Source organism: Nerophis ophidion, linkage group LG07, assembly GCF_033978795.1.
Source record: "Nerophis ophidion isolate RoL-2023_Sa linkage group LG07, RoL_Noph_v1.0, whole genome shotgun sequence".
Taxonomy (NCBI): Eukaryota; Metazoa; Chordata; class Actinopteri; order Syngnathiformes; family Syngnathidae; genus Nerophis; species Nerophis ophidion.
In genome coordinates this window covers 33,919,508-33,946,613 of record NC_084617.1, presented here as the reverse complement: position 1 = coordinate 33,946,613, position 27,106 = coordinate 33,919,508, and the positions used below count along the sequence as shown (strand labels likewise).

The 27,106-nt window shown below is 40.7% G+C and overlaps 1 protein-coding gene across 2 annotated transcripts; it reads right to left on the bottom strand.

The window, feature by feature from the left end:
• Positions 1-230: 230 nt before the first annotated feature.
• Positions 231-21,782, bottom strand: LOC133556283 (rho-related BTB domain-containing protein 2-like). Of its 2 annotated transcripts, XM_061906064.1 has the most exons (11): positions 21,543-21,782; positions 21,338-21,431; positions 15,098-15,299; positions 11,174-11,277; positions 10,925-11,110; positions 6,313-7,253; positions 6,009-6,127; positions 3,587-3,737; positions 3,432-3,520; positions 3,263-3,368; positions 234-888 (listed from the first exon to the last, which is right to left on the bottom strand). In XM_061906064.1, the coding sequence occupies exons 3-11, from the start codon at positions 15,275-15,277 to the stop codon at positions 683-685; spliced, it is 2,082 nt and encodes a 693-aa protein (XP_061762048.1). In that variant the 5' UTR covers positions 15,278-15,299; positions 21,338-21,431; positions 21,543-21,782; the 3' UTR covers positions 234-682. The 2 variants fall into 2 exon arrangements, with proteins under 2 accessions (XP_061762046.1, XP_061762048.1); XM_061906062.1 differs by lacking the exons at positions 21,338-21,431; positions 21,543-21,782 and adding an exon at positions 18,543-20,206 and having other exon boundaries at positions 231-888.
• Between the last annotated feature and the right edge of the window lie 5,324 nt (positions 21,783-27,106).

The window sequence follows — 27,106 nt, the reverse complement described above, 5'->3', positions numbered from 1 at the left end:
ATATATATACATATACATATATATATATATACAGTATATATGTATACATAAATACATATATATATATATATATTTATATATGTATATGTATATATATACATATATATACAGTATATATGTATACATAAATACATATATATATATATTTATATATATATGTATGTATGTATATACATGTATATGTATACATATATACTCTATATATATATATGTATATATATATATACATACATATACACATACATATATATATATATATATATATATATATATATATATGTATGTGTATATATCATCGGCAGTCACTTGAAGCGAGTATGACGATCATTCTGGTAGGGGGGTATCCCTCCATGGAGGATGCCTGTGCGTGACCTTGTTTAAAGTGGTGAGACTGGTGCACAGACAGTCACCACACATATATGTATATACGCACGAACGCACGCACGCACGCACGCACGCACGCACACACGCACACACGGCACACACGCACACACACACACACACACGCACACACGCACACACGCACACGCACACACACACACACACACACACACGTATATAGTCCTAAAGTGGTGGAATAACCACAATGAACAGGAAGTGTTCCGTGGTGCCATTAGTCGGCCATGTTTGGACGGTACATCTTCACATCCACATACTCACGACGCTCCGTCTCAGACTTTGCTCAGATGACAGCAGACGAGCCGGAAGAAGAGGAGTTAGAGTTGGGGGATGAGGGAAGGTTCCAGAAGAGCCACTTGCGTTTACACTGGCGCCTCTGATACAGATAGTCCTCCTTGTCACGCTCTTTCCGTGCTCTTTTGTAGTGGTCGTCCTCCTTCAGGTACCACACTGGTGGCCAGCGGTGTTTCTCAAAGTAGTCCTGGTTCTCTGCAGTGGTAAGGATGAAATACATGCTTCAGGAACAAGCAATGTAGCTGAAAAATAAAATGAACACATGGCACCTCGGCTTAGGAGTACCAGGTACCAGGGTCAGGTTGGGAGCACAAGTTGGGGACTACTATTATTTGAGGTTAAAATTCTGCAAGTTCTTTTTTTCATGGTTTACTGTAAATGTATTGCTGTAAATGTATTATTGTAAATGTATCACATGTTTTTTACAGTAGAATTCTGGTCACTTATCTGCTATTTTGTTTTTACAATCAAATTTATTTACAGCTTACAATTTGATGCATATCTAAATACTTAATTATAATTTAACCTCAAAATATGTTGGGCATGTACGTCAATATTCTTTATTTTCCGGAGTATAAGCCGCTACTTTTTTCCCCACACTTTGAACCCTGTGGCTTGTAAAACCATGCGGCTAATTTGGGGATTTTTCTTGGCTAACAGGCATAATGTTTTGTATTTAACAAATAGTTTTCATTAAATAAATAAAAAGCAGATACACTAAATAGATGTGGTATTGTTTGTGCAATGGCGCCATCTTTTGGACGAGTTTGAGGTGCTGCGGGTTGAAAATGCACTTCCTGTATAATTCTCTGAACCAAAAATATTTGTCCGTAATGATCTGCTCAAAACTGTTTGTAAGTTTTACAATATATCTAAAACATTTCTTGCTTACTAAAGCGTCCCTTGTGTGATGTCTGCAGGAGTGTTTCCATGCATATTTTTACGTGCTATCGTAATGTCATCAAGCACGCATTAGCAAATATGCTAACATGTTTACAAGTGTCTGTGTTAGTATTATTATTAACTTACAATTACAATTTTTCACTTCTTGTTTCATTTTCATAAATTCACCAAAACGTCACTGTGGAGTTATTGAGTCTGTTCAGCTGATTGGAGAGCTAGCTTGGGCAGCTAGTGGGTCCATGATGATGACTTCTGTTTTGTTTGATCAACCGTTTTACTGCCGTGTTACAAATACAGTGTGGAAACAATTAAGGTATGTAAATAAACATTTACAGAATATTTCCGTCTAAGTAACTCATTTAAAAAACTTATATATCTGTAGTACATAGTCTGGTGCGGCTAATGTATGGAATAATGTTTATTTATTTTAAAATTTGGAAAATGCAGCTAAAATTCCGTTAAGCTATATAGCTCAGAAATTACGGTAATGTTTTTTGCATAGTTAAATACCTTATTTTCCTGACTACATGGCGCACCAGGATATAAGTCACACCCAAAGAATTTGAGAAGAAACAAATATTTTTCCATATATTAGCTGCAACGGACTATAAGCTGCAAAAATATAAGTTGCCAAATTGTTTTTTTTACAGAGAAGTATTTTGTAAATGTTCATTTATCTACCTTAATTGTTTCCAAACGCTGTCTGTAACACGGCAGTAAAACGGCTGATCAAAAAAAACAGAAGTCATGGTCATGGATCCACTAGCTGCACAAGCTAGCTTTCCAATCAGCTAAACAGACTCAATAACTCAACAGGGACGTTTTGGTGAATTTACTGAGGAATTTGTGAAAGTGAAAAAAAAAAAAAAAAAAAATCCATTTTAAATTAACAATACCAACACAGACACTAGTAAACCTGTTAGCATATTAGCTAATGCTAACAACACTTGCCTGATTACATTACGATAGCATGTACAAATGTGCACGAAAACACTCCTACAGACATCACACATGGGACGCTTTAGTAAGTGAGAATTGTTCTAGTTATATTGTAAAACTTACATGTGTTGCTTGGAGTGATAAATGAAGAATCCATACGAGTAAAAACGTTATGGACTGTCTTACTTGCGTGTTCATGGTATTAAACAGGAAGTGAGAAAAATGTGTCCAAAAAATGGTGCCATAGCACAAATAATAACAAACCATATCAGTGGTATCAAACTATCGAACACAAAACATTATGGCTGTTAGTGAAGAAACATCCTTAAATTAGTCGCACTGTTATATAAGCCGCATGGTTCAAAGGATGGGGAAAAAGTAACAGTTTATGGTCCGGAATTTCGGTACTATTAAAGTTTAAAAGATATGCAACTTCATGTCGTACATGTATTTTTTTTTTGTTGTCAAAATGGAAAAACGAATACATTTAGTTAGAAAAACTAAAACACTTTATTTCCAGGCTTTCGAGGGCTACATAAAAACTGTCCCTTGGCCCTTGAGTTTGACACCAGTGTAGTAAACCAACACTGACTTAGCAGCCATAACATTATTTCCTATTCTTCCAATGTTGGATTGTATTGCTGTACAGTGTTTACTTCGGGCGAGGAATATGTCGAGTCGGGTTAGGTTAGGTTAGATTGGGTTGGGTTAGGTTAGGTTAGGTTACCTGCTGACTTGGCCTTCATGTCTCTGGGAAACTTTCGGCATACACTGTTGTAGTTGGTGCAGATGTGGTGAAGGCACCAGCCAGTGAGCTGCTGGGCCCCGTGGAACTGTGGGTAAGGAAGCACAATGTTTACTGCTGAGTGCCAGGACACTCCTGGAGCCTGCAGTACCTGGGCCATGTCCAGATAGACCAGAACATCCCCGTCGATGTCAGCCCCCATCATAGCTGCCTCTGTGAGTACCGTCACTGTGTAGAGCTCTGCAAGACGATGTGCAATACAACATGGGCCATTCATTGAACCAGGCATAAAACAGAAGGCACTACCTGTCAGTGCAACCAAGTGGGGCAGGCACAGACGATTGGCAAGAACTATAAGCTCCATTGCATCCAGGTCTGAACGAGAACAGAAGCGCCCTGTGTAGAGATACTCCAGCACCGCCCTCATACAGCTGCGGGTGGTGTTAGGGAACAGCACCTTGGACAAACATGCAGAAATCCATCTTTACTAACAGCTGAACCACAGTCATTCTCTTACGGCACATTTGCCATCCTCAAATTGAATTCCACCTTGTACACAGTGGAGTGGTGGTCTACTTCTTAGGCAGTGAAATGTGCTCCACTATGTGTCAAAGTCAAGGTCCACTGGCCAGATCCAGCCCGCGAATTAATTATCTAATCCACTCAACCGATAAAATTACCTAACGGTAAGATGCAGAGACTTAAGTCAACTTGACCATCATCTTTGTAGTTAGAGTTCCGTGCAGCGTTGGCAATTGGTTGACGGCACGATGCGCACCATGAACTCCATTGTAAAATTGTGTATTTCTACATTTGTTAAATAAATTTAGCATGTTAACTTTGTAGTTACGTTACCTTTAATTTGGCAATGATGGTGTCATTTTTTGACAGTTGTTTTGTTTACATTATAGTTGTAATATTTGAATGATGATAAATGAATGTGTTGTGGCAGTTGTGGATGTCACCCATGCGGTGGTTTGAGGAAGCACTTGATTGTTTTTCCAAACACGTCTTTGATAGTGAACTGCCCACATGAGAATGCTAAACAGGAAGTGCTAAAAGTTAAATGGCTTTGTAGATACACTGAGACCAAGTCTAAGTTCTTGGTGTTCTTCATGGCGGTTTTGAAATGGCACCATGTTTTTTCCTCTGAATTTTCAACCAGCTTGAAGTGTTTTGCCAAGAGGATTAGTTGTGACATGTACATTTTAAAACCGTGCTTGTTCTATTTTCAGCCGAAATAGAACAAAAAAAAATATATTTTGAAGTTGTCTTATTTATAAATTATTATGCCACAATTTTATTAGTCCAGCCAGTGTTGGAAAATATCTTTCTCAAAGCAGCCCCTGAGCAAAAATGAGTTGACACCCCTGTATCATTACTTTCTGGTCCTGCTTTTGCGTGTTCTGCGACCAAGACCCAACCTCCGGGCTGATGATTTTAGGTCGTCCTGAAGAATTTGGAGGTAATCCTCGTTTTTCATTGTCCCATTTAAAGAACCAGTTCCATTGGCATAAAAACAGGCCTAGAGCATAATACTAACACCACCATGCTTGACGGTAGGAATTGGTGTTCTTGGGATAAAGGCCTTACCTTTTCTCCTCCATACACATTGCTGGCTATTGTGGCCAAACAGCACCATTTTTGTTCCATCTGACCACCGAACTTTCCTCCAGAAGGTCTTATCTTTGTCCATGTGATCAGCAGCAAACTTTAGACGAGCCTTAAGGATGTGGCTTCTGGACCAAGGTCTTGCTTCTTGCATGGTAGCCTCTCAGTCCATGGCGATGTAAAACACACTTGACTGTGGACACTGACACCTGTGTTCCAGCAGCTTCCAATTCATTGCAGACCTGCTTTTTGGTGGTTTTCGGTTGACTCTTGATCATCCTGACCAATTTTCTCTCAGCAGCAGGTGATAGCTTGCGTTTTCTTCCTGATCGTGGCAGTGACAAAACTGTGACATGCACTTTATACTTACCAACAATTGTCTGCACAGTTGCTCTTGCGACCTTAAGCTGCTTTAAAATGGCTCCAAGTGACTTTCCTGACTTGTTCAAGTCAATGATTCATTTTTTTCAGATCTGTGCTAAGTTCCTTTGACTTTCCCATTGTGGCGTTTGTAACCGAGTCAAATGACTGCATCACATGAGCCATATTTAAATGGGCTCAGAAAAGTCAACAATCATAATCACTCACATGAAGTTAAGAGGCCATGAAGCTCATTTGGTTTGATTGTAACTTTTCTACATCACCAACATTGATCATGTATGTTGTTGTATGTATACTTTTGACCAAGCAGATTTGCTCCCATTTTCAGTAGACCCATAAAAATTCATAAAAGAAGCAAACTTCATGAAGGTTTTTTGTGACCAACAAGTATGTGTTGTAATCACTCTATCACAAAAAAATAGGAGTTGTGGAAATGATTGGAAACTCAAGACAGCCATGACATTATGTTCTTTACAAGTGTATGTAAACTTTTGATCGCGACTGTAATAAATAATAAAAAACTCTTCCAGGTATCTAATACCTAATTTGTCACTTCTACGTGTTAATCCTGTGCTAACTCCAAAACCATACAAACGGCGGTAGAATCAATTCAAGGGGGTTGACTTCAGATTTCATGTGGACGGGACATCTTTCATGAGAACGTGCAGCTCATGTTCATACTTAGCCAAGTCGTCATACATGCCCTGGTCTAGTTCCTGCTTATTTCATCGCTTACCTCTTTGGTGCAACTCTCCACAAAGGGTCCGCCAAACATGGCCGCCATCCAGTCACAGCTGGAGATGAGCAGAGGCTTGTGGGCCATGATGGTTCCATCGTCTAACTTGAAGACCACATCTGCAGGGCCAAGGTTGGCAGAGGAGTCAAGACAGCACTCATAAAACTGTCAACTGGTATTAGTTGTTGTTGTTGTTGTCATGCTTTGTGGTCTTGTGGTAAAAGCATGTTGTTTCCAACACCATGGACCTAACTCAAGTTTTCCACGTAGTTTCAATGTTGTGTGCCAGCTGGGTCGTACTTACCAGAAAAGGTTCCTTTGGCCAAGCACTCCTTGACTCGGTTGGTGCGGCGCACGTGGAAGGCTTTGGTGATTTCCTGGTTCATGAAGGCTTCGTTGTTGAGGATGTTGGCCACCATCATGCGCAGGTCGAACACCTCCAGCAGCTCTGCGATGTGTGCGATGTGCATGAGCTCCTTCTCCTTCTCGTCCAGCTGGCCCGTGTACAGGTAGCGCAGCACCGCTCGGAAAGGTCCCAGCTGCATTGACTGGTCCATGTGCACCACGGTCATGGGCCTGGGACTGTACGTTATGGGGTCGTCCACCAGCTCCTCCTGGATGCTGACAAACGCCCGACTCCAGGAAGACAGGAGGCGTCCCCGCCGTCCGCCCTGCGAGTCTTTCAGGGTGCCGTCACTAGTGCAGGCCCTCAGGTTGGCCCGGTCCCCCTCGTCGCTGGTCTCACACACGTCGAAGCTGGCGGCGCGCATCAGCAGCTCTCGGCCCGAAAGAGGACCGCGAGGAGGTCTCTCTGTCTCCTCGTTTTGTGTGTCCATGATGAAGAGGTCGTAGAACTTGGAGGAGGACGTGGATAAGTAGATTTTGTGCGCAAAGATCTTCTGCCGTTCCTGGAGCACGAGAATGACATCGGCACAGTGGGGGTCCTCCAGAAGACCGACCGGATGCTCCTCGGTGGTAGTCGGGGGAGGCGGCACAGTAATTATGGGCGGCGGGGGTTTTGGCGGAAGAAAGGGGGCCTGAAGAAGAGGCCTCTGCACATTTCTCAGGTGAGATTTCCAAAACTGCAGGTGGCGGCGCGAGATGAGCGCAGCTCGAATGGCGTTGTCAAAGACGTCCTTGACTCCAAACTGAGCGACAACACTGGTTTCATAATACGGCACTCCCAACTCTTTGGCCACCTCCCGTCCTCGCTCCGGAGGCAGGATCTCGTTGGACTTAATGGGCCTGCAAAAGACAAAGAACACACAAGTGACCTTGGACTTGTTTTGGATCAGTCCAAGTCTTTGGAGGGTCAAAAACTGTTTTTATCACCTCAGAAATATTTTTAAAGTGAGAAATTTGCTGTCAAAATTGGATCTGGAAATGATCATTCACACGTTCATTTCATCTCGTGTTGACTACTGCTATGCTTTCTTCTCTCTTCTCAACAAGTCAACACTAAAGAGACTTTAGACTCTACAAAATGCAGCTGCCAGACTTTAGACCAGTACACCCAGACCAGTCCATATCACCCCTGCTCGATCCAGTCTTCATTGGCATCTAGTCAAATTCAGTGGAAGATTTTAGTCCTGACTCTTTAGGTACATCACTGACTTGTTATGCCCCTACTCTTCAGGGTCTTCAGTCTTCTAAAGACCCCATGTTAAAACCTGGTATTCCAGACTATAGCTCCCAGACTCTGGAACAACTTGCATCAGTCCCTCTCTCATCTTGACTGTGTTGACACTTTGAAGAAACATTTGAAAAAATTATCTTTTTAGTAAATATTTTAGTTAATGCACCTTTTAACTATCATTTTTAATCACCTTTTATAATGTTGTTGTTTTCCTTGAATTGTTGTTTTACTTCACCTATGTTATGTACAGCACTTTGTCATTTGATCTGTGAAAAGTACTTTATAAATAAAAATGTTTTACTTAATACTTAGTCATAACCACCAAGCAGGGTGTCCACTTAAGAATATTACAATATAAATGTAAGGATTCACCTCATACTTGGTGATGCATTTTAATTTTCCCCTTTAACAAACACTAAAAAAAAATATTTTTTTCACATCATATTACTGTAAATGGAAAAACAGTACCAGTTTTTTTACGATAAAAAATTGGCAGCTCAATTGGCAGATATGGTAAAGAAAAACTGGCAACTCAGTTAACAAAAAATACTAAACAGTGGTACTCTCTACATTTACAGTAATATACTGTAAAACAAAAGTTAATTTTACAGTGTATTACTGTAAATGTAGAGAGAGTAACCACTGTTTTCTTTTTTTTGTCAACCAAGTTGCCAGTTTTTCATAAATCTATGGTTGTTGTCTTTACAGAGTGTTGCTGTCAATGCAAACATGGTACCACTGTTTTTTGAGGTGAAAAATGGCAGCTCAGTTGTAAGAATTTTACTGTAAAAATGTACTATGTTTTTTTACAACACATTACTGTAAATGGAAAAACTACCAGTTTTTTTACGATAAAAAAAATGGCAGCTTAGTTGCCAGATTTTCACAGTAAAATCTGCTGTGATTTTGATAGTATATTACTGTAAATGTAGAGAGAGTACCAATGTTTTGTATTTTTCTGTCAACATTATAATGTCAACTTTGTTTACCTTTAAAATGCAGGAAAAAAAATCCTTTGTGTGCTCATTGGAGGACATTTAGATGTTAAAGGGCTGCTTTTGTTGGAGCTCCTAATGCAGATTTTATGTGCAATCCGATATAATCCAATATTGTTTAGACCGATACTAATAATACAATTAATATGGTCAATTAATTATACATTACTTTAAATTAAAACAACTTTTTAAAAGATTATTTTAATTTAGAGTGTTATTTTTTGGTGCTTCTAATAAAATTGACTTTTATTCTTAATCTGACCATATTTTGGCGACTATAATAAATAATATAAAAGTCAACCTTTGACTGTTTGAAAAAATTATTTCTGGACCTTTAAACTTTGTCTATTCATCCGGCCAGGATTTTGCAAGCTTTTTTCGTAATTGCTGCAGTAAAATGCCTGAATTCGCGGCAGCTTTTTTTTTAATGTTGCAATGTTTTGAGGCACATTTTTGTTTGAATGAACATACGTTCTTGGATTGCAATAACAAATATGTGTTTAATGTACCCTAAGATTTTTTTTTCAAATAAAGACAAAAATGACATTTTTTGTGGTCTCCTTTATTTAGAAAAGTATCAAAATACATTTTGGTACCGGTACCAAAATGTTTGTTTGTTTTTTTTGTCGTTGCTTTTTTTGTAAATATTGGTTACGGGACACTGCAAAGAGGCGGCGACTTATCCAGGATGTACCCCGCCTTCCGCCCAAATGCAGCTGAGGTAGGCTCAAGCAGCCCCGGCGCCCCCGAAAGGGACAAGCGGTAGAAAATGGATGGTTGGATGATATTGAGACAGACCTCGTGTGTGGTGACATGTGCTAAAACTGTAGGTGTTTACCTTTTCCTTCCCAGTCTCAAACCCATAGGTAGAACTCATTATTTCTGTAAACTGTGTCGTATTCTGCTCTTATACGCTTAAGCGGAAAATCAATCTAGTTGTATTTGTTTTGAAGTGCAATGACAACATAGATATTTGATTCAATTGAATTACAGTTTTTAAGTATTCCATGTACATTATATTGCCAAAAGTATTTGGCCACCTGCCTTGACTCACATATGAAGTTGAAGTGCCAACCCATTCCTAACCCATAGGGTTCAATATGATGTCGGTCCACCTTTTGCAGCTAATACAGCTTCAACTCTTCTTGGAAGGCTGTCTACAAGGTTGTGTGTTTATAGCAATTTTCCACCATTCTTCCAAAAGTGCATTGGTGAGGTGACACACTGATGTTGGTGGAGGAAGCCTGGCTCTCAGTCTCCATTCTAATTCATCCCAAAGGTGTTCTATCGGGTTCAGGTCAGGACTCTGTGCAGGCCAGTCAAGTTTATCCACACCAGACGCTGTCATCCACATTTTTATTAACCTTGCTTTGTGCACTGGTGCACAGTCATGTTGGAAGAGGAAGGGGCCCGCTCCAAATTGTTCCCCACAAGGCTGGGAGCATGGAATTGTCCAAAATGTTTCGGTATCCTGGAGCATTCAAAGTTACTTTCACTGGAACCAATGGGCCAAGCCCAACTCCTGAAAAACACTCCCACACCATAATTCCTCCTCAACCAAATTTCACACTCAACACAATGCAGTCCGAAATGTAGCGTTCTCCTGACAACCTCCATACCCAGACTGGTCCATCAGATTGCCAGATGGAAAAGCAGAATTCATCACTCCAGAGAAGGCGTCTCCACTGCTCGAGAGTCCAGTGGCGACGTGCTTTACACTACTGCATCCCACGCTTTGCATTGGACTTGGTGATGTATGGCTTAAATGCAGCTGCTCGGCCATGGAAACACATTCCATGAAGCTCTCTGCGTACTGTAGGTGGGCTAATTGGAAGGTGACATGAAGTTTGGAGCTCTGTAGCAACTGACTGTGCAGAAAGTCTTTGCACTATGCTGACTTCTGTCGATTTACGTGGCCTACCACTTGGTGCTGACTTGCTGTTGTTCCCAAACTCTTCACTTTTCCTATAATAAAGCCCACAGTTGACTTTGGAATATTTAGGAGAGAGGCCATTTCACGACTGGATTTGTTGCACAGGTGGCATCCTTTGACAGTTCCACGCTGGAAATCACTTAGAGCGGCTCATTCTTTCACAAATGTTTGTAGAAACTGTCTCCATGCCTAAGTGCTTGATTTGATACACCTGTGGCCGGGGGCCAAGTGATTAGTGATTCTCATCATTTGGATGGGTGGCCAAATACTTTTGGCAATTCAGTGTATGTTACGTTTGGTGTTTGATGTTTTTTTTCAAAGTGTTTATCTCTCAGAAGGTGATTTCTCCTACCGAGCGAGCGGCCTGCGCGCCCTGTTCACTGCCTCCAGGTCAGCGTAGCGTAGGTCCAGCTGACATCCCACCAGGATGACGGGCGCCCGGGGGCAGAAGTGTTTGATCTCAGGGTACCACATGGTCTTCACGTGGTACAGAGAGTTGGGGTTGGCAATGGAGAAACACAACACCACCACATCAGACCTGCATGGAAGATGGTGCATGATTACAAACAGTCACCTAAATAAACCTTTACGTCGCTCTCACCTGCCGTATGCAAAACGTCTGTCCTTGTGGTGGTCTCCAAAGGTGTCCCAGAGACGAAGGGACACACTGACATCGTCAACCACGTCTCTGGAGCGTTCCAAAACCTGAGAGATCAGAAGTTGTCATACAGTGCATCCCTAAAGTATTCATCGCGCTTCACCTTATCCCACATTTTCCTATTACACAATGGAATACATTCAATTGTGTCCTCAAAATTCTACACACAATACCCCATTATGACAAAATGAGAAAATTGTTTTTACAACAAATGTACTCAAAATAAAAAAAATAAAAAAGAAGTCACATGTATATAAGTCTTCACAGCATTTGCAATGGAGCTCAAAAGGGAACTCAGGTAGATCCTTGAGATGTTCCTACAGCTTCACTGGAGTCCAGCCGTGGTAAATTCAGTTGGTTAGACATGATTTGGAAAGGCACATACCTGTCTACATTTAAGGTCCACACACCTGTCTGTATATAAGGTCCACACACCTGTCTGTATATAAGGTCCACACACCTGTCTGTATATAAGGTCCACACACCTGTCTACATTTAAGGTCCACACACCTGTCTGTATATAAGGTCCACACACCTGTCTGTATATACGGTCCACACACCTGTCTGTATATAAGGTCCACACACCTGTCTGTATATAAGGTCCACACACCTGTCTGTATATAAGGTCCACACACCTGTCTGTATATAAGGTCCACACCTATCTACATTTAAGGTCCACACACCTGTCTGTATATAAGGTCCAGATACCTTTCTGTATATAAGGTCCACACACCTGTCTGTATATAAGGTCCACACACCTGTCTGTATATAAGGTCCACACACCTGTCTGTATATAAAGGTCCACACACTTGTCTGTATATAAGGTCATCACACCTGTCTATATATAAAGGTCCACACATCTGTCTGTATATAAGGTCCACACACCTGTCTATATATAAAGGTCCACACACCTGTCTGTATATAAGGTCCACACATCTGTCTGTATATAAGGTCGACACACCTGTCTGTATATTAGGTCCACACACCTGTCTGTATATAAAGGTCCACACACCTGTCTATATATAAAGGTCCACACATCTGTCTGTATATAAGGTCCACACACCTGTCTGTATATAAGGTCCACACACCTGTCTGTATATAAAGGTCCACACACCTGTCTATATATAAAGGTCCACACACCTGTCTGTATATAAGGTCCACACACCTGTCTGTATATAAAGGTCCACACACCTGTCTATATATAAAGGTCCACACACCTGTCTGTATATAAGGTCCACACATCTGTCTGTATATAAGGTCGACACACCTGTCTGTATATTAGGTCCACACACCTGTCTGTATATAAAGGTCCACACACCTGTCTATATATAAAGGTCCACACACCTGTCTGTATATAAGGTCCACACATCTGTCTGTATATAAGGTCGACACACCTGTCTGTATATTAGGTCCACACACCTGTCTGTATATAAAGGTCCACACACCTGTCTATATATAAAGGTCCACACATCTGTCTGTATATAAGGTCCACACACCTGTCTGTATATAAGGTCCACACACCTGTCTGTATATAAGGTCCACACACCTGTCTGTATATAAGGTCCACACACCTGTCTGTATATAAGGTCCACATACCTTTCTGTATATAAGGTCCACACACCTGTCTGTATATAAGGTCCACACACCTGTCTGTATATAAGGTCCACACCTGTCTGTATATAAGGTCCACACACCTGTCTGTGTATAAGGTCCACACACCTGTCTGTATATAAAGGTCCACACACCTGTCTGTATATAAAGGTCCACACAGGTGTGTGTACATAAGGTCCACACACCTGTCTATATATAAAGGTCCACACATCTGTCTGTATATAAGGTCCACACATCTGTCTGTATATAAGGTCCACACACCTGTCTGTATATTAGGTCCACACACCTGTCTGTATATAAGGTCCACACACCTGTCTATATATAAAGGTCCACACATCTGTCTGTATATAAGGTCCACACACCTGTCTGTATATAAGGTCCACACACCTGTCTGTATATAAGGTTCACACCTGTCTGTATATAAGGTCCACACACCTGTCTGTATATAAGGTCCACACACCTGTCTGTATATAAGGTCCACACACCTGTCTGTATATAAGGTCCACACAGGTGTGTGTAAATAAGGTCCACACACCTGTCTGTATATAAGGTGCACACACACACCTGTGAGTAAATAAGGTACGACACATCTGTTTGTATATAAGGTCCACACACACCTGTCTGTAAATAAGGTCGACACATCTGTGAGTACATAAGGTCCACACACCTGTCTGTATATAAGGTCCACACAACTGTGTGTACATAAGGTCCACACACCTGTCTGTATATAAAGGTCCACACACCTGTCTGTATATAAGGTCCACACACACACATCTGTGAGTAAATAAGGTACGACACACCTGTCTGTATATAAGGTCCACACACACCTGTCTGTAAATAAGGTCGACACATCTGTGTGTACATAAGGTCCACACACCTGTCTGTATATAAGGTCCACACATCTGTGTGTACAGGAGGTCCACACACCTGTCTGTATATAAGGTCCACACCTGTCTGTATATAAGGTCCACACCTGTCTTTATATCGGGTCCACGCCTGTCTGTAAATAAGATCCACACCTGTCTGTATATAAGGCACATACCTCTCTGTATATAAGGTCCACACACATATCTGTAAATAAGGTTTACACCTGTCTATAAGGTTCACACCTGTTTGTATATAAGATCCACACACCTGTCTGTATACAAGGTCCACACCTGTATGTATATAAGGCACACATCTGTCTGTATATAAGTTCCACACCTGTTTGTATACAAGGTCCACACCTGTCCGTATATAAGGTCCAGACCTGACAGAACTTTCCTGCAGAAGGTATTATCTCTGTCCATGTGAGGTCAGATGAAACAAAAATGGAGCCGTTTGGCCACAATGTCCAGCAATATGTTTGGAGGAGAAAAGGTGAAGCCTTTAATCCCAGGAACACCATTCCAACTGTCAATCATGGTGGTGGTAGTATTATGCTCTGGGCCTGTTTTGCTGTCAAGGGAAATGGTGCTTTAAATGGGACAATAAAAAAGGAGGCTTACCAACAAATTCTTCAGGACAACCTAAAATCATCAGCCCGGAGGTTGGGTCTTGGGCACAGTTGGGTGTTCCAACAGGACAATGACCCCAAACACATGTCAAAAGTGGTAAAGGAATGGCTAAATCGGGCTAGAATGAAGGTTTTAGAATGGCCTTCCCAAAGTCCTGAATTAAACGTGTGGATAATGCTGAAGTGACAAATCCATCCACATTTAGCTGAACTGCACCGATTTTGTAAAGAGGAGTGGTCGAAAATTCAAGTAGAAGCTTGCCAGAAGCTTGTGGATGGCTACCTTATTGCAGTGAAACATGCCAAGGGACATGGAAGCAGATATTAACATTGCTGTATGTATACTTTTGACCCAGCAGATTTGCTCACATTTTTAGTAGACCCATAATAAATTTATAAAAGAAGCAGACTTTATGAATGTTTTTTGTGACCAAGTATGTGCTCCAATCACTCTATAACAAACAAATGAGGGTTGTACATATACATATATATATATATATATATATATATATATATATATATATATATATATATATATATACACATATGTTGAGGGTTGTTGGTTTAAAGTGATGTTGAGACAAAGTTTATTTGACCTTTGAGCTTCATGGCCAACAAGACAGTAAATACATTTTCATGTGTGATTGCTCTTAGTTTTTTCACATTTTTAAAAATGTGCAAAGAGCTGTAAAGAAATGTTTTCACATTGGAAATAAGTGAATACTTTCACTGTAATCTTCGAGTGGGTTAGTTCTTCTTACCTCCTGACAGACTCTGTACTGGTCTATGGCCCAGACTGTGGGCACGTGTGTGGCCAGCAGCTGGTACTGTGTGAGCGTGGCGTTGCAGGCCCTGGCGCAGATGAGGCGTGTCTTCCCCACAGCGTTGTCTCCCACCACCACGCACTTGATGGTTTCAACGTTTGGCCTCTCATAGTCCATGTCCAAGTCTGTCAAAAGCCACCTGTGGCGACAGCAAGAAGAAGGACCAGTGTAGCATGGCCGCCTCCTCAGTCCTGACAGGAGTTTGTTGGCTAAAACCTCCCAATTTGCCGCGGCTTTGTCAGAAAATGTTTTATTTCATCTGATGAATTTGCTATCAATGTTCTAAATGTTCCTTAACTTAAAATAGCACTTAAACTAATCATTCAATGGTCAAATCAGCATCACAATTGATTAAATGTTGTCAAAAAGCATGTTGTTTCAACGTTGTATTTGTGTTGTAGAATATTGGTTGGGAAATGACCAAATTTCAATGGTCAAATCAATGTCACAACCTGACATTGAACAAACACTGTCACAACCTGACATTGAACAAACACTGTCAAAAAGCATGTTGTTTCAATGTTGTATTTGTGTTGTAGAATGTGAGATAGGCTCCAGCACCCCCCACGACCCCGAAAGGGACAAGCGGTAGAAAAGGGATGGATGGAATATCGGTTGGGAAATGACCAAAATTCAATGTCAAATCGTCAGAACCTGACATTGAGTAAACGTTGTCAAAAAGCATGTTGTTTCAACGTTGTATTTGTGTTGTTGAATATTGGTTGGGAAATGACCAAATTTCAACGGTCAAATCAACGTCAAAACCTGACATTGATTATACGTTGTCAAAAAGCATTTTGTTTCAACGTTGTAATTGTGTTGTAGAATATTGGTTGGGAAATGACCAAATTCCAACGGTCAAGTCAACGTCAAAACCTGACATTGATTATACGTTGTCAAAAAGCATGTTGTGTCAACGTTGTATTTGTGTTGTAGAATATTGATTGGAAAATTTCAATGACAAATCGACGTCAGAATCCAACATTGTTTAGATGTCGTCAAAAAAGCATGTTGTTTCAATGTTGTACATGTGTTGTAGAATATTGGTTGGGAAATGACCAAATTTCAACGGTCAAATCAATGTCATAACCTGATATTGAATAAACGTTGTAAAAAAGCATGTTGTTTCAACGTTAGCTTTAAGTTGCTCAAGGTCAGGACTACATCGTAGTTTCAATGTTTTCTGCCTGCTGGGTTACTCTATGGTCAATGCGGCGCAAAAAGGAGTCCTTTAACGTTAGTGCTTATAACAACAACTTCGCTAATGCTCTAATATTCAGGTCATGGAATGTAAATAGAGTATTGGTGACGATTTTTCAATGTTTTTTCGTGGAATAGAGGACCTCCCACTGACTCCATAGTTGGCAGACTTGTAATAATGTTTATTTACGAGTTCGAACGCATGAAAACAGAAAAACTTCTGTGTTCTTGTCTTACATAATGTTTGGGAATGATGGGCACAATTACAAAAAAAGTGCAATTCTCCCACTGGAGTTTTGATTGAAAAAGTATAAAGTGCAAACATTTTGGGGGTCCCTTGTTTGTAGCATCCAGAACTCCAGGGGGATGAATGGACAGGCAGTGGTGTCCCTAATATAACCAGAAATCATGATCATAATTAAGATGAAAGTAATTTTTCAATTGATTTTCCCTTTAAAAGTATATAGTATATATAACGGTACGTGTATTTGAATTGAACCGATTCGGTACGGGGGTTTCGGTACGGTTCGGAAGTGTACCGAACGACACGGACATATTAAGTTGCGCACGTTTTGTAAACAATGCACACCGAGGCACTAGTGGTGCAACAGATCAACATTGATCTGTGATCCGTTCGGATCAATATCTTCGATTCGGCACACACGTGATCCGCGATTTGATTTATGAAAAAAAATAAAAAAGTTGTTCACACAGCGTGGTAATGGCGAGCGGAGTAACGGAGGAACTTGAACGCGCCGTGACATTTAATTGGTGTTTATATAGGTGCGGACTCCATTGTGCAAAACGAGGGTTTTAAACACTTGCTGAAAGTGCTTCAGCCCAGGGGCGTCACTAGACCTAATACTCTACTGGGGCACACCTGGGACACAAAATAATTCATGTGAGCGTGCAAAGCGCGCATGCAAAAACATTTTTAGCACTTATTTATCATAAAAAATACATAAATACTGCTTTAAACTATGAAATCATATCAGATTATGTTGTATGGATCTTTGATTAACCACCTGAAATTAACTAATGCATTTGACCTACTTGTGCACTGTTTTACTCCAGACTTCTAAACTGCTACTCATAAAAGCAAAAAGAAAGAGCAATGAATCTTTTTGAAATATATATTGCAGTAATCATCTGCAAATTTAACATCTACAAAAGTAAAACAAAACAAAAAAGCACCCCTACATCTCTGGGTTTTTTTATATTATTTAATTTCCATTTATGGCAATGTGGCTAATCCTATTTCAGATACACAAAACTATAAAATATACACAAAACAATAAAGCCACAGTAGTAGAATAAATGAACAACTGTTGTGTGTCTGTTCAGGGAATCATTTTCTGAGAAGTAAACTGTAACGTCTCGTTTTCATTTTTGCAGAGTGGTCAATCACTCTGGACAGACATGGAAATATTACAGTAACTGTTATACAGTTGACCAGTGGTTCCCAACTGCTGGGTCGTGACATAAAAGTGGATTGTGTGTCATTTTCAGTGAGTCGCAGTCAGATGTGTGCATGAAAAAAAAAAAAGTTTAGGGAGAAAAAAATCAAATTGTGGCAACAAAACCAGATATTTTTAGCCATTTTTCTAGTGACTATTAGTGAGTATTTTAGCAGAAGGCAAACCGACTAACAAGTTGGAGGAGGACTCAGGACAGACATGGAAATATATATTTTTTTAATCGAAATGGGGCAACAAAACCCGATATTTTCAGCCATCTTTCTGAAAACAAATAAAGAAATGTTACTATTTTTTTTAGAAACAAAACCAGATGCTTTAGCTGTAGCCAATTTTCTGGTGACAAAACAAGATAATTTTAGTCAAAGTCACACCGATTAACAAGACAAGTCTACTGTGCTATTTTTCTGTGAAATAAACTTGAATGATTTAAAAATTTGGCTCACGACTTGATAATATGGAAACATGTTTTTCTTCCTGAAGATAAACCATTTGAGAAGCACTCAACTCACACATGCTTACTCCAAATCATCATTGATGCAGAACCAGCAGACAATAACCAACATTATGTTTCATGTTCATTGGAAATTCCCCCGACAGCTCGTGCAGCAAATGAATAAGTTTGTCTTGATACAAGGAATAACATCAGCTAACTTAGCATCAACTTAAGACAATGATGTTGCCTAGCTAGCTAGGACTTCACTTACATCTCTCATTCCTCGCTGCTTCTTCCCTGCTGCGGGCGAATAACTTTCTGATATCCATCTAGGAGTTACAGTTTGAGTCAAATTAAAATCAAAATAATATAATTAACAAATTGTTGTTGGCTAACGTTACCTACCTCAGCAGTGATTTGCATCCCCTCTCTCTCTCTCTCTCTCTCTCTCAACTGAAGTCTCATCCACACGTGAATAAATTACCATATTAATTAGCCATGTGCTCATTATTACGTGGAGTGAATACAGTAGCAATCAATTACCATACTAAGTAGTATGTGCGCTGTTGTCTATGTTATGTAGACTTAAAACTCTGAAGCGTTTTCTTTTATTGGTGAATTTTTTACTGGGGCACAGCATATCAACACTAGGGCACGTGCCCCAGTGAAATCTGTCTGGCGACGCCACTGCTTCAGCCACATTACGACATCCCGTCTCGCACCAACTTCAACGCTAAGATTTTGCCAGATTTTTATGAGCAAGAGAAGAAAAAAGTTGTGGACGAACTATCCCGAACGACATCTGTTGCGCTCACGACAGAAGGGTGGAGGTCCAGGGGAACTATGTGACCATAAGCGCTCATTTCATCACAGCAGAGTGGGAGATGTGAAGACACGCCACCTCTACGAGAGTCACCTTGTGCAGGTACTGACACAAGCAGTGGAGGAAAGGAGAAATCCCTTTTTATGTGGCACTGTTTTTCATTAATTTTGTTAAAAAGAATATATTATGCCTTGTGCACTTGAACTAGATTTTATATATTTTAATTTAATAATTTAAAAGTGTTACAAAACAAAACGGCAAAACTTCTGTTTATTCGTCTTGTCTTGTCTTTTTTTTTTTTTTCTTCTGATCCTTAAAAAATGATGCAATCCATGAGTTTTTTTGATCCGTTGCACCCCTACGAGGCACCATGAATTGATTAACGTGGACCCCGACTTAACACAGGTTGAAATACTTATTGGGGTGTTACCATTTAGTGGTCAATTGTACAGAATATGTACTGTACTGTGCAATCTACTAGTAAAAGTTTCAATCAATCAAAAAAACAACAACACACACCATGCTAGCAACGACGGGGCTATGATAGACTGACCATACCTCCTCTTTGCACCGGACATGTCCTCTTTTGCCGGGCTGTCCGGGTGGAGTTTCTTAAATGCCTCAAATGTCCTGCATTTTAAGTTAGGGTTGCGTGTATTTTCAATGTACGTTCAAGTTTAAGAAGGGGTTCAAAACAAGACAATTTGTGCACACAGTAGCATTCGTTAGGGAGGGACAGAGACAGACAGAGCGAGAGAGTTATGATAAACATGCAGGTGTCGCCAGGCTCTGATTTAATTTTTTAATATCAATAGCAGGGGTGTCAAAAGTGCGCCCCGGAGGCCATTTGCGGCACACACCTAATGTTTTAAAAGCCCATGGCCCATTCTAAAAATACTTTTAAAATAAACAAAAACATAAACAAAAGTGAAATAAAAAAGCTTAAAGGCTAAATGTAATTTAGAAAAAGTTGCAACATTGTCTAATTAACAAAGCTGTTTTTTTCTTTCAAACTGTCATTGCTAAAAAGACATTATATTGAATCAAAATCAATGTTATTATGAATTATTGACCTATCCAAGTTTCCGATTACTTCACATCAAAATATTTTTGGTGGAAGATTTAGCAAATTTGTCAAATAAATAATAAAAAAAATGTATATTTAGTTTTTTTCTTACTGTACCGAAAATGAACCGAACCGTGACCTCTGAACCGAGGTACGTACCGAACCCAAATTTTTGTGTACCGTTACACCCCTAATATATATGTGTGTATATATATCTATATATATATATATATATATATATATATATATATATATATGTATATTAATATACATATATATGCTTTAAAGTCATATCCAACTATTGTGTAAGCATGCATGACTAGTGTGTGTGTGTATATATATATATATATATATATATATATATATATATATATACACATACACACACATATTCACTATAGTCATGCATGATTCTTATGCTTTGAAGCAGGAGTAGGGAACCTTTGGTTCACGAGCCAGATGTGGCTTTTTTGATGACTGCATTTGGCTCTCAGATAAATCTTAGCAGACATTGCTTAACACGATGATTATGAATAATTCCGCTAGTAATCACAGTGCTAAAGATAACACTGAAAATACAAAACATTCTCATGCATTTTAATCCATCCATCTGTTTTCTATCGCACTTGTGGCTTATGGCTTTCACGGTAATACATTTTGAAATATTTGGCTTTAATGGCTATCTCAGCCTGTGATGAGTTGGCGACTTGTCCAGGGTGTACTCCGCCTTCCGCCCGATCGTAGCTGAGATAGGCACCAGCGCCCCCCGCGATCCCAAAGGGAATAAGCGGTAGAAAATGGATGGATGGATGGCTATCTCAGCCAAAAAGGTTCCCGACCCCTGCTTTAAAGTCATATCCAACTATTGTGACAACGACTTTTTATTGTCGACTAAGTTTCATTTCTGAATTATTTCTGCAGGTGGTGAGCCTCCTCGGCTCAGAAAAGGTTGAAAACCATTGGTTTATGACACAGGAGATGCCTCATCTTCACTCGCACTGTCCGCCATTCATAAAAAGATCCGTCATTGACTGCACGGACCAGACAGCGTCATAAGCCAACGTGTCACGTGACTCATGACCACAAACACTGTATTTAATCCATTATCTGTATTTTTATGTATCGATTATCTGACAGTCGACGTGCAGGTGAGAGACAATAAAATGTTGTTTCCTACCAGAAGGACCGCACAGTCCCTCCACCCTGCAGCCAGGCGGTCTAGTGCCGAGGTCGTGCCGCATCACGCGTTACGTAACACTCCGACTCTGCGTCTGCAAGCAATCAGCGCCAAACAACATCGATTAGCGTTCAAGGATTATTGGAATAAAAAACCCAAACATGCATCAAGAAGCCTCCGCATAAGAAGTGGGGCGTCCTCTTACCGTAATGCAAGGAAGTGGCGCAGGGGGTTTGCAGAGAGACGAGGAGACACAAAGCACGTCTCCACCGGATGCGGTGTCGCACCTGCTGGCCGCTAGGCGTATTGAGCGTCATCCCCGGGGCATTGGTGGAATCATTCACAAGTCGCGAGCAATAATTCCTCCTCAGTGACGGTGCAGAGCTGCAGCACTAGCCGTCGTCTGTATATGCGTCCTCCTCCGCCTCCTACTCCTCCTCCTCCACGCGCTCGCCCAGGCCTCGGCGGCTAATAATAGCCAGCAAAGGGAAAAAAAACAACCTTCGTTACAAAACACTGATCCTTAATCTGGCTCCGTGTCTACCATTCAGCAGTCCTCACACACTTTGGGTTGCAGGTATCAAACTTAAGGCCCACGGGCCAAATGTGGCCTACCACGTTATTTTCTGTGGCTACCAATATAAAGTACTTTTTTTTTTAAATATAGTTACCCGTTTTAATGTTGGTTTTAAATGTAAAAACGAACAAATGGGTGTGTTTTTTTATTGAATTTTATAAACCTTTATTTATAAACTGCAACATTTACAAACAATCGAGAAACAATAATATTCAATATAAGTACAAAAACAGTACACATCAGTAACTAAAATAGAATGCAATATATATATATATATATATATATATATATATATATATATATATATATATATAAATGTAAAAAACCCTGTTTCCATATGAGTTAGGAAATTGCGATAGATGTAAATATAAATGGAATACAATGATTTGCAAATCCTTTTCAACCCATATTCAATTGAATGCACTACAAAGACAAGATATTTTATGTTCAAACTCATAAACTTTTTTTTTTTTTTGCAAATAATAATTAACATAGAATTTCATGGCTGCAACACGTGCCAAAGTACTTGGGAAAGGGTATGTTCACCACTGTGTTACATCACATTTTCTTTTAACAACATTCCATAAACGTTTGGGAACTGAGGAAACTAATGTTTGAAGCTTTGAAAGTGTAATTACTTACCATTCTTGCTTTATGTCCAGCTTAAGTTGTTCAACAGTCAGGGGTCTTGTTGTCGTATTTTACGCTTCATAATCCGCCACACATTTTTGATTGGAGACATGTCTGGACTGCAGGCGGGCCAGGAAAGTACCCGCACTCTTTTACTACGAAGCCACGCTGTTGTAACACGTGGCTTGGCATTGTTTTGCTGAAATAAGCATGGGCGTCCATGATAACGTTGCTTGGATGACAACATATGTTGCTCCAAAACCTGTATGGACCATTCAGCATTAATGGTGCCTTCACAGATGTGTAAGTTACCCATGCCTTGGGCGCTAATACACCCCCATACCATCACTGATGCTGGTTTTTAAACTTTGCGCCTATAACAATCCGGATGTTTATTTTCCTCTTTGTTCCGGAGGACACCACGTCCACAGTTTCCAAATATAATTTGAAATGTGGACTTGTCAGACCACAGAACACTTTTCCACTGTGCTTCAGTACATCCTAGATGAGCTCGGGCCCAGCAAAGTTCCTTGGTAATGTTGATAAATGGGATTCGCTTTGCATAGTAGAGATGTGGCGACCAACTGTAGTTACTGACAGTGGGTTTATGAAGTGTTCCTGAGCCCATGTGGTGATATCCTTTACAGACTGATGTCGTTTTTTGATGCAGTACCGCCTGAGGGATCAGAGGTCCGTGATATCGCTTACGTGCAGTGATTTCTCCAGATTCTCTGAACCTTTTGATGATTTTAGGGACCGTAGATGGTAAAATCCCTAAATTCCTTGATATAGCTAGTTGAGAAATGTTGTTCTAAAACTTTTCGACAATTTGCTTACAAATTGGTGACCCTCGCCCCATCCTTGTTTGTGAATTACTTAGCATTCCATGGAAGTTGCTTTTATACCCAGTCATGGCACCCACCTGTTCCCAATTAGCCTGCACACCTGTGGGATGTTCCAAATAGGTGTTTGATGAGCATTCCTCAACCTTATCAGTATTTATTGCCACTTTTCCCAACTTTTTGGTCACGTGTTGCTGGCATCAAATTCTAAAGTTAATGATTATTTGCAAAAAAAAAAATGTTTATCAGTTTTAACATCAAATATGTTGTCTTTGTAGCATATTCAACTGAATATGGGTTGAAAAGGATTTGCAAGTCATTGCATTCCGTTTGTATTTACATCTAACTCAATTTCCCAACTCATATGGAAACGGGGTTTGTATATATATATATATATATATATATATATATATATATATATATATATATATAGGCTCACACAAGTTCAGTAAATCATTTATGTTTGGAACACAGCATCATTATTTACAACAGCTTTTTAGTTGTTAGAGGGAGAGAGTCTTTTAACAAAGGGTTCTTATTCTTTTTTAAAGGCAAATATAAAATACTTTGTCTTTTATAACTACAGGTATTGAGTAAAATGACTCCACAACCTATGGTCGTACACTATACAAATCACTAATCTTTGTCTCCATGGCGACAAATAGATGACGTTTCTCACAAGTAGCATTATCACTGAAGGACGAGGAATAGCTAAACATGCTTCACTACACACCGTAGGAGGATAAAATAGCTCACCGGCGTCACAATGTCAACAAATGCCATAAGTTGATCTACACCTGACATCCACTGTAATGATACCAAGTACAAGACTGTATTTAGTAGATACCACAATGATTACATCGATTGTTTTTAGCATCACAAAATATATATATATATATTTTTTTTTGTTTATATTTTGTTTATAAAGTCAGGAAATATGTCCGTGGACACATGAGGACTTTGAATATAACCAATGTATGATCCTGTAAGTGCTTGGTATCGCATCGATACTTAAATGTGTGGTATCATCCAAAACAAATGTAAAGTATCAAAGAAGAGAAGAATAAGTTATTCTGGGTGTCTCGTTCAGTAAAAAAATAATAAAATTCCATTCTGTTTTTCAAGGCAGTCTGTCATAACATGTTTAGCATTCAATCAGACATTTTTTGTGAGTTTTTGTATTATTGTTGTTCCTAAAAATGAGACATACATGCCCCCAGACACATTTTGTGCTCTAAATTTGACAGCGTGGCGCAGTGGAAGAGTGGCCGTGCGCAACCCGAGGGTCCCTGGTTCAAATCCCACCTAGTACCAACATCGTCACGCCCGTTGTGTCCTGAGCAAGACACTTCACCCTTGCTCCTGATTACACCCCATTTATTTATTTATTATTATATTTTAACAGAAGTGTAGATAGAACATGTTAAAACAGAAAATAAGAAGATATTAACAGTAAATGAACAAGTGGATTAATAATCAATTTTTACAGTTTGTCCTTCATAATCTACACAAAATAATAGGCAGATAAATGACACAATATGTTACTGCATACGTCAGCAGACTAATTAGGAGTATATGTTTGTTTATTTACTACTATAAGACAAGTTGTCTAGTAAGTCCACTATTTTATTTAGGAAGAAATTACGGTAATAAAAATTATGTTTCATGTACAATAAGATTTTTTGTTATGATAAAGACAATAATGATTTTTTTTGTGGTTCCCTCTCTTTAGAAAATTATGGAAATACATTTTGGTACCGGTACCAAAATGTTGGTATGGGGACAACCCTAGTACACATGAACATGTCCATCCGGCCCACATTGAGCAGACAGTTAGAAGTATAAGATCATACGAGACACAAGTTCTTCTAAAGCCCAGAACACAACATTTTCAGACCAATAGAAAGCTAAAGAACCTCCATCGTGACCCAAATCAATATGTATCACTCAGCTGGTAAGTGCTAACAATACACTCACCAATAATAGAAAATATATATTTCTCATGCCATACACTTTTTAAAGACTGTTTATCTTAACACAGAGTGCTGTGAAGGACTTGTGGAACGTGCAGCAGAGCGAGCCCTTACCTCTGCCAGCTTCTCGTCGGCACCCCAACCCCGCCCTGCCGGCCTGTCCTGGCAGTTCTCGGAGTAGCCTGCCTGCACCACTCCTGAAGAACCCATTTTCCCTCCTGCCAGAATTATCGGCATGATCACCTGGGAAATGGAGAACCAGGTTGGGGACGCTCTGAACGCCAATCCCGGACCAGGGGGTGGACCCCTCAACAAACTTTTTGTTCCCCGAGAGCTACGCCCCAGATTCTTGGACTGGGCGCCTTCCAGCATCGTCTTCTGCCATGTGGGATTCCAGCAAACCCTCTTGTTCATCTCCCGGTGGTTCTGGTGGCCATCGATGGCCATGGATACCCGTGAGTTTATCGCTGCGTGCAGTACCTGTTTTCGCAACATATACTCCCACAGACCGCCGGTGGGCCTGCTGTGCCCACTGCCTGTCCCCGGTCATCCCTGATCACACATAAATCTGAATTTCATTACTGGATTCCACCATCTCAAGGTAATACCACCATTCTCACCATCGTCGACCGCTTCTCCAAAGCCGCACATTTTGTTCCCCTGTCTAAACTCCCCTCTTCTTCCGAGACGGCCGATCTCCTTGCCATTCATGTGGTTAAGCAGCACGGCATACCGATGGACATTGTTTTCTAAACCAGCCCTCCAGTTCACTTCCCGGGTGTGGCAGGGAATTGGGGCCACGGTCAGTCTTACCTCAGGATACCACCCACAGAGTAACGGGCAAGCGGAGAGAACTAACCAGTGTGTGGAGACCATGCTGCGCTGTGTTGCCGTCCGCCAACCTGCCTCTTGGAGCAAGTTATTGCCCTAGGTCAAGTTCGCCTACAACTCCACGAAGAGCTCGGCCACCAGTTTGTCACCATTTGAATGCTCCCTAGGCTATCAACCCACTATGTTTCCCCAACAGGAGGCCGAAGTGGCCGTACCTTCTTCTCGCAGACACATCAAGAGATGTCGCCAGATTTGGAAGACCGCCCATGCTACTCTGTTGAGGGCCTCTTAGAGGATCTGCCGCAGTGCCAACCGACGGTGCATTCCGGCTCCATCCTACACTCCCGGGCAAAAAGTCCTGTTACGAGCTAAGGACCTCCACCTACAAGTACCAGCCCATAAACTTTGTAGGACCTTATACAGTGGAGGCCATCATCATTCCTTCATCTGTGAGACTGTCTCTTCGCCCATCTGTGAAGCGACATCCGCTGGTCCATGTCTCTCAGATCAAACTTGTTTCTATCAGGCCACTCTCTTCACCTGACCCTATCCCCCCATCCTAGAATCCTGGATAACGGGGACCCGGTATGAATCGTTAAAGAGATCCTCGAGGTCCGTCGCCAATTTAGGGGCCTGGTGTTTTTGGTAGATTGGAGGGGCATGGTCCAGAAAAAAGATCCTGGGTGCCGGCCTCCTACCTTGCTGACCCCTCCCTTCTGGAGGACTTCTATCGGGCCAACACTGGAGCTCTCCGTCGCTCCTTGGGAGCCTCGTATAAGAGAGGGGGCACTGTTACGGTGCACGCGCAGTCTGCTTCTCCCTACACAGCAGGAGAACCTAGAGGCTCCTCTGCGAGCACCGCATGGCACGCCCACACATGCGCCTCTACAGCCGGAGGCAATCTTCAATCAACACA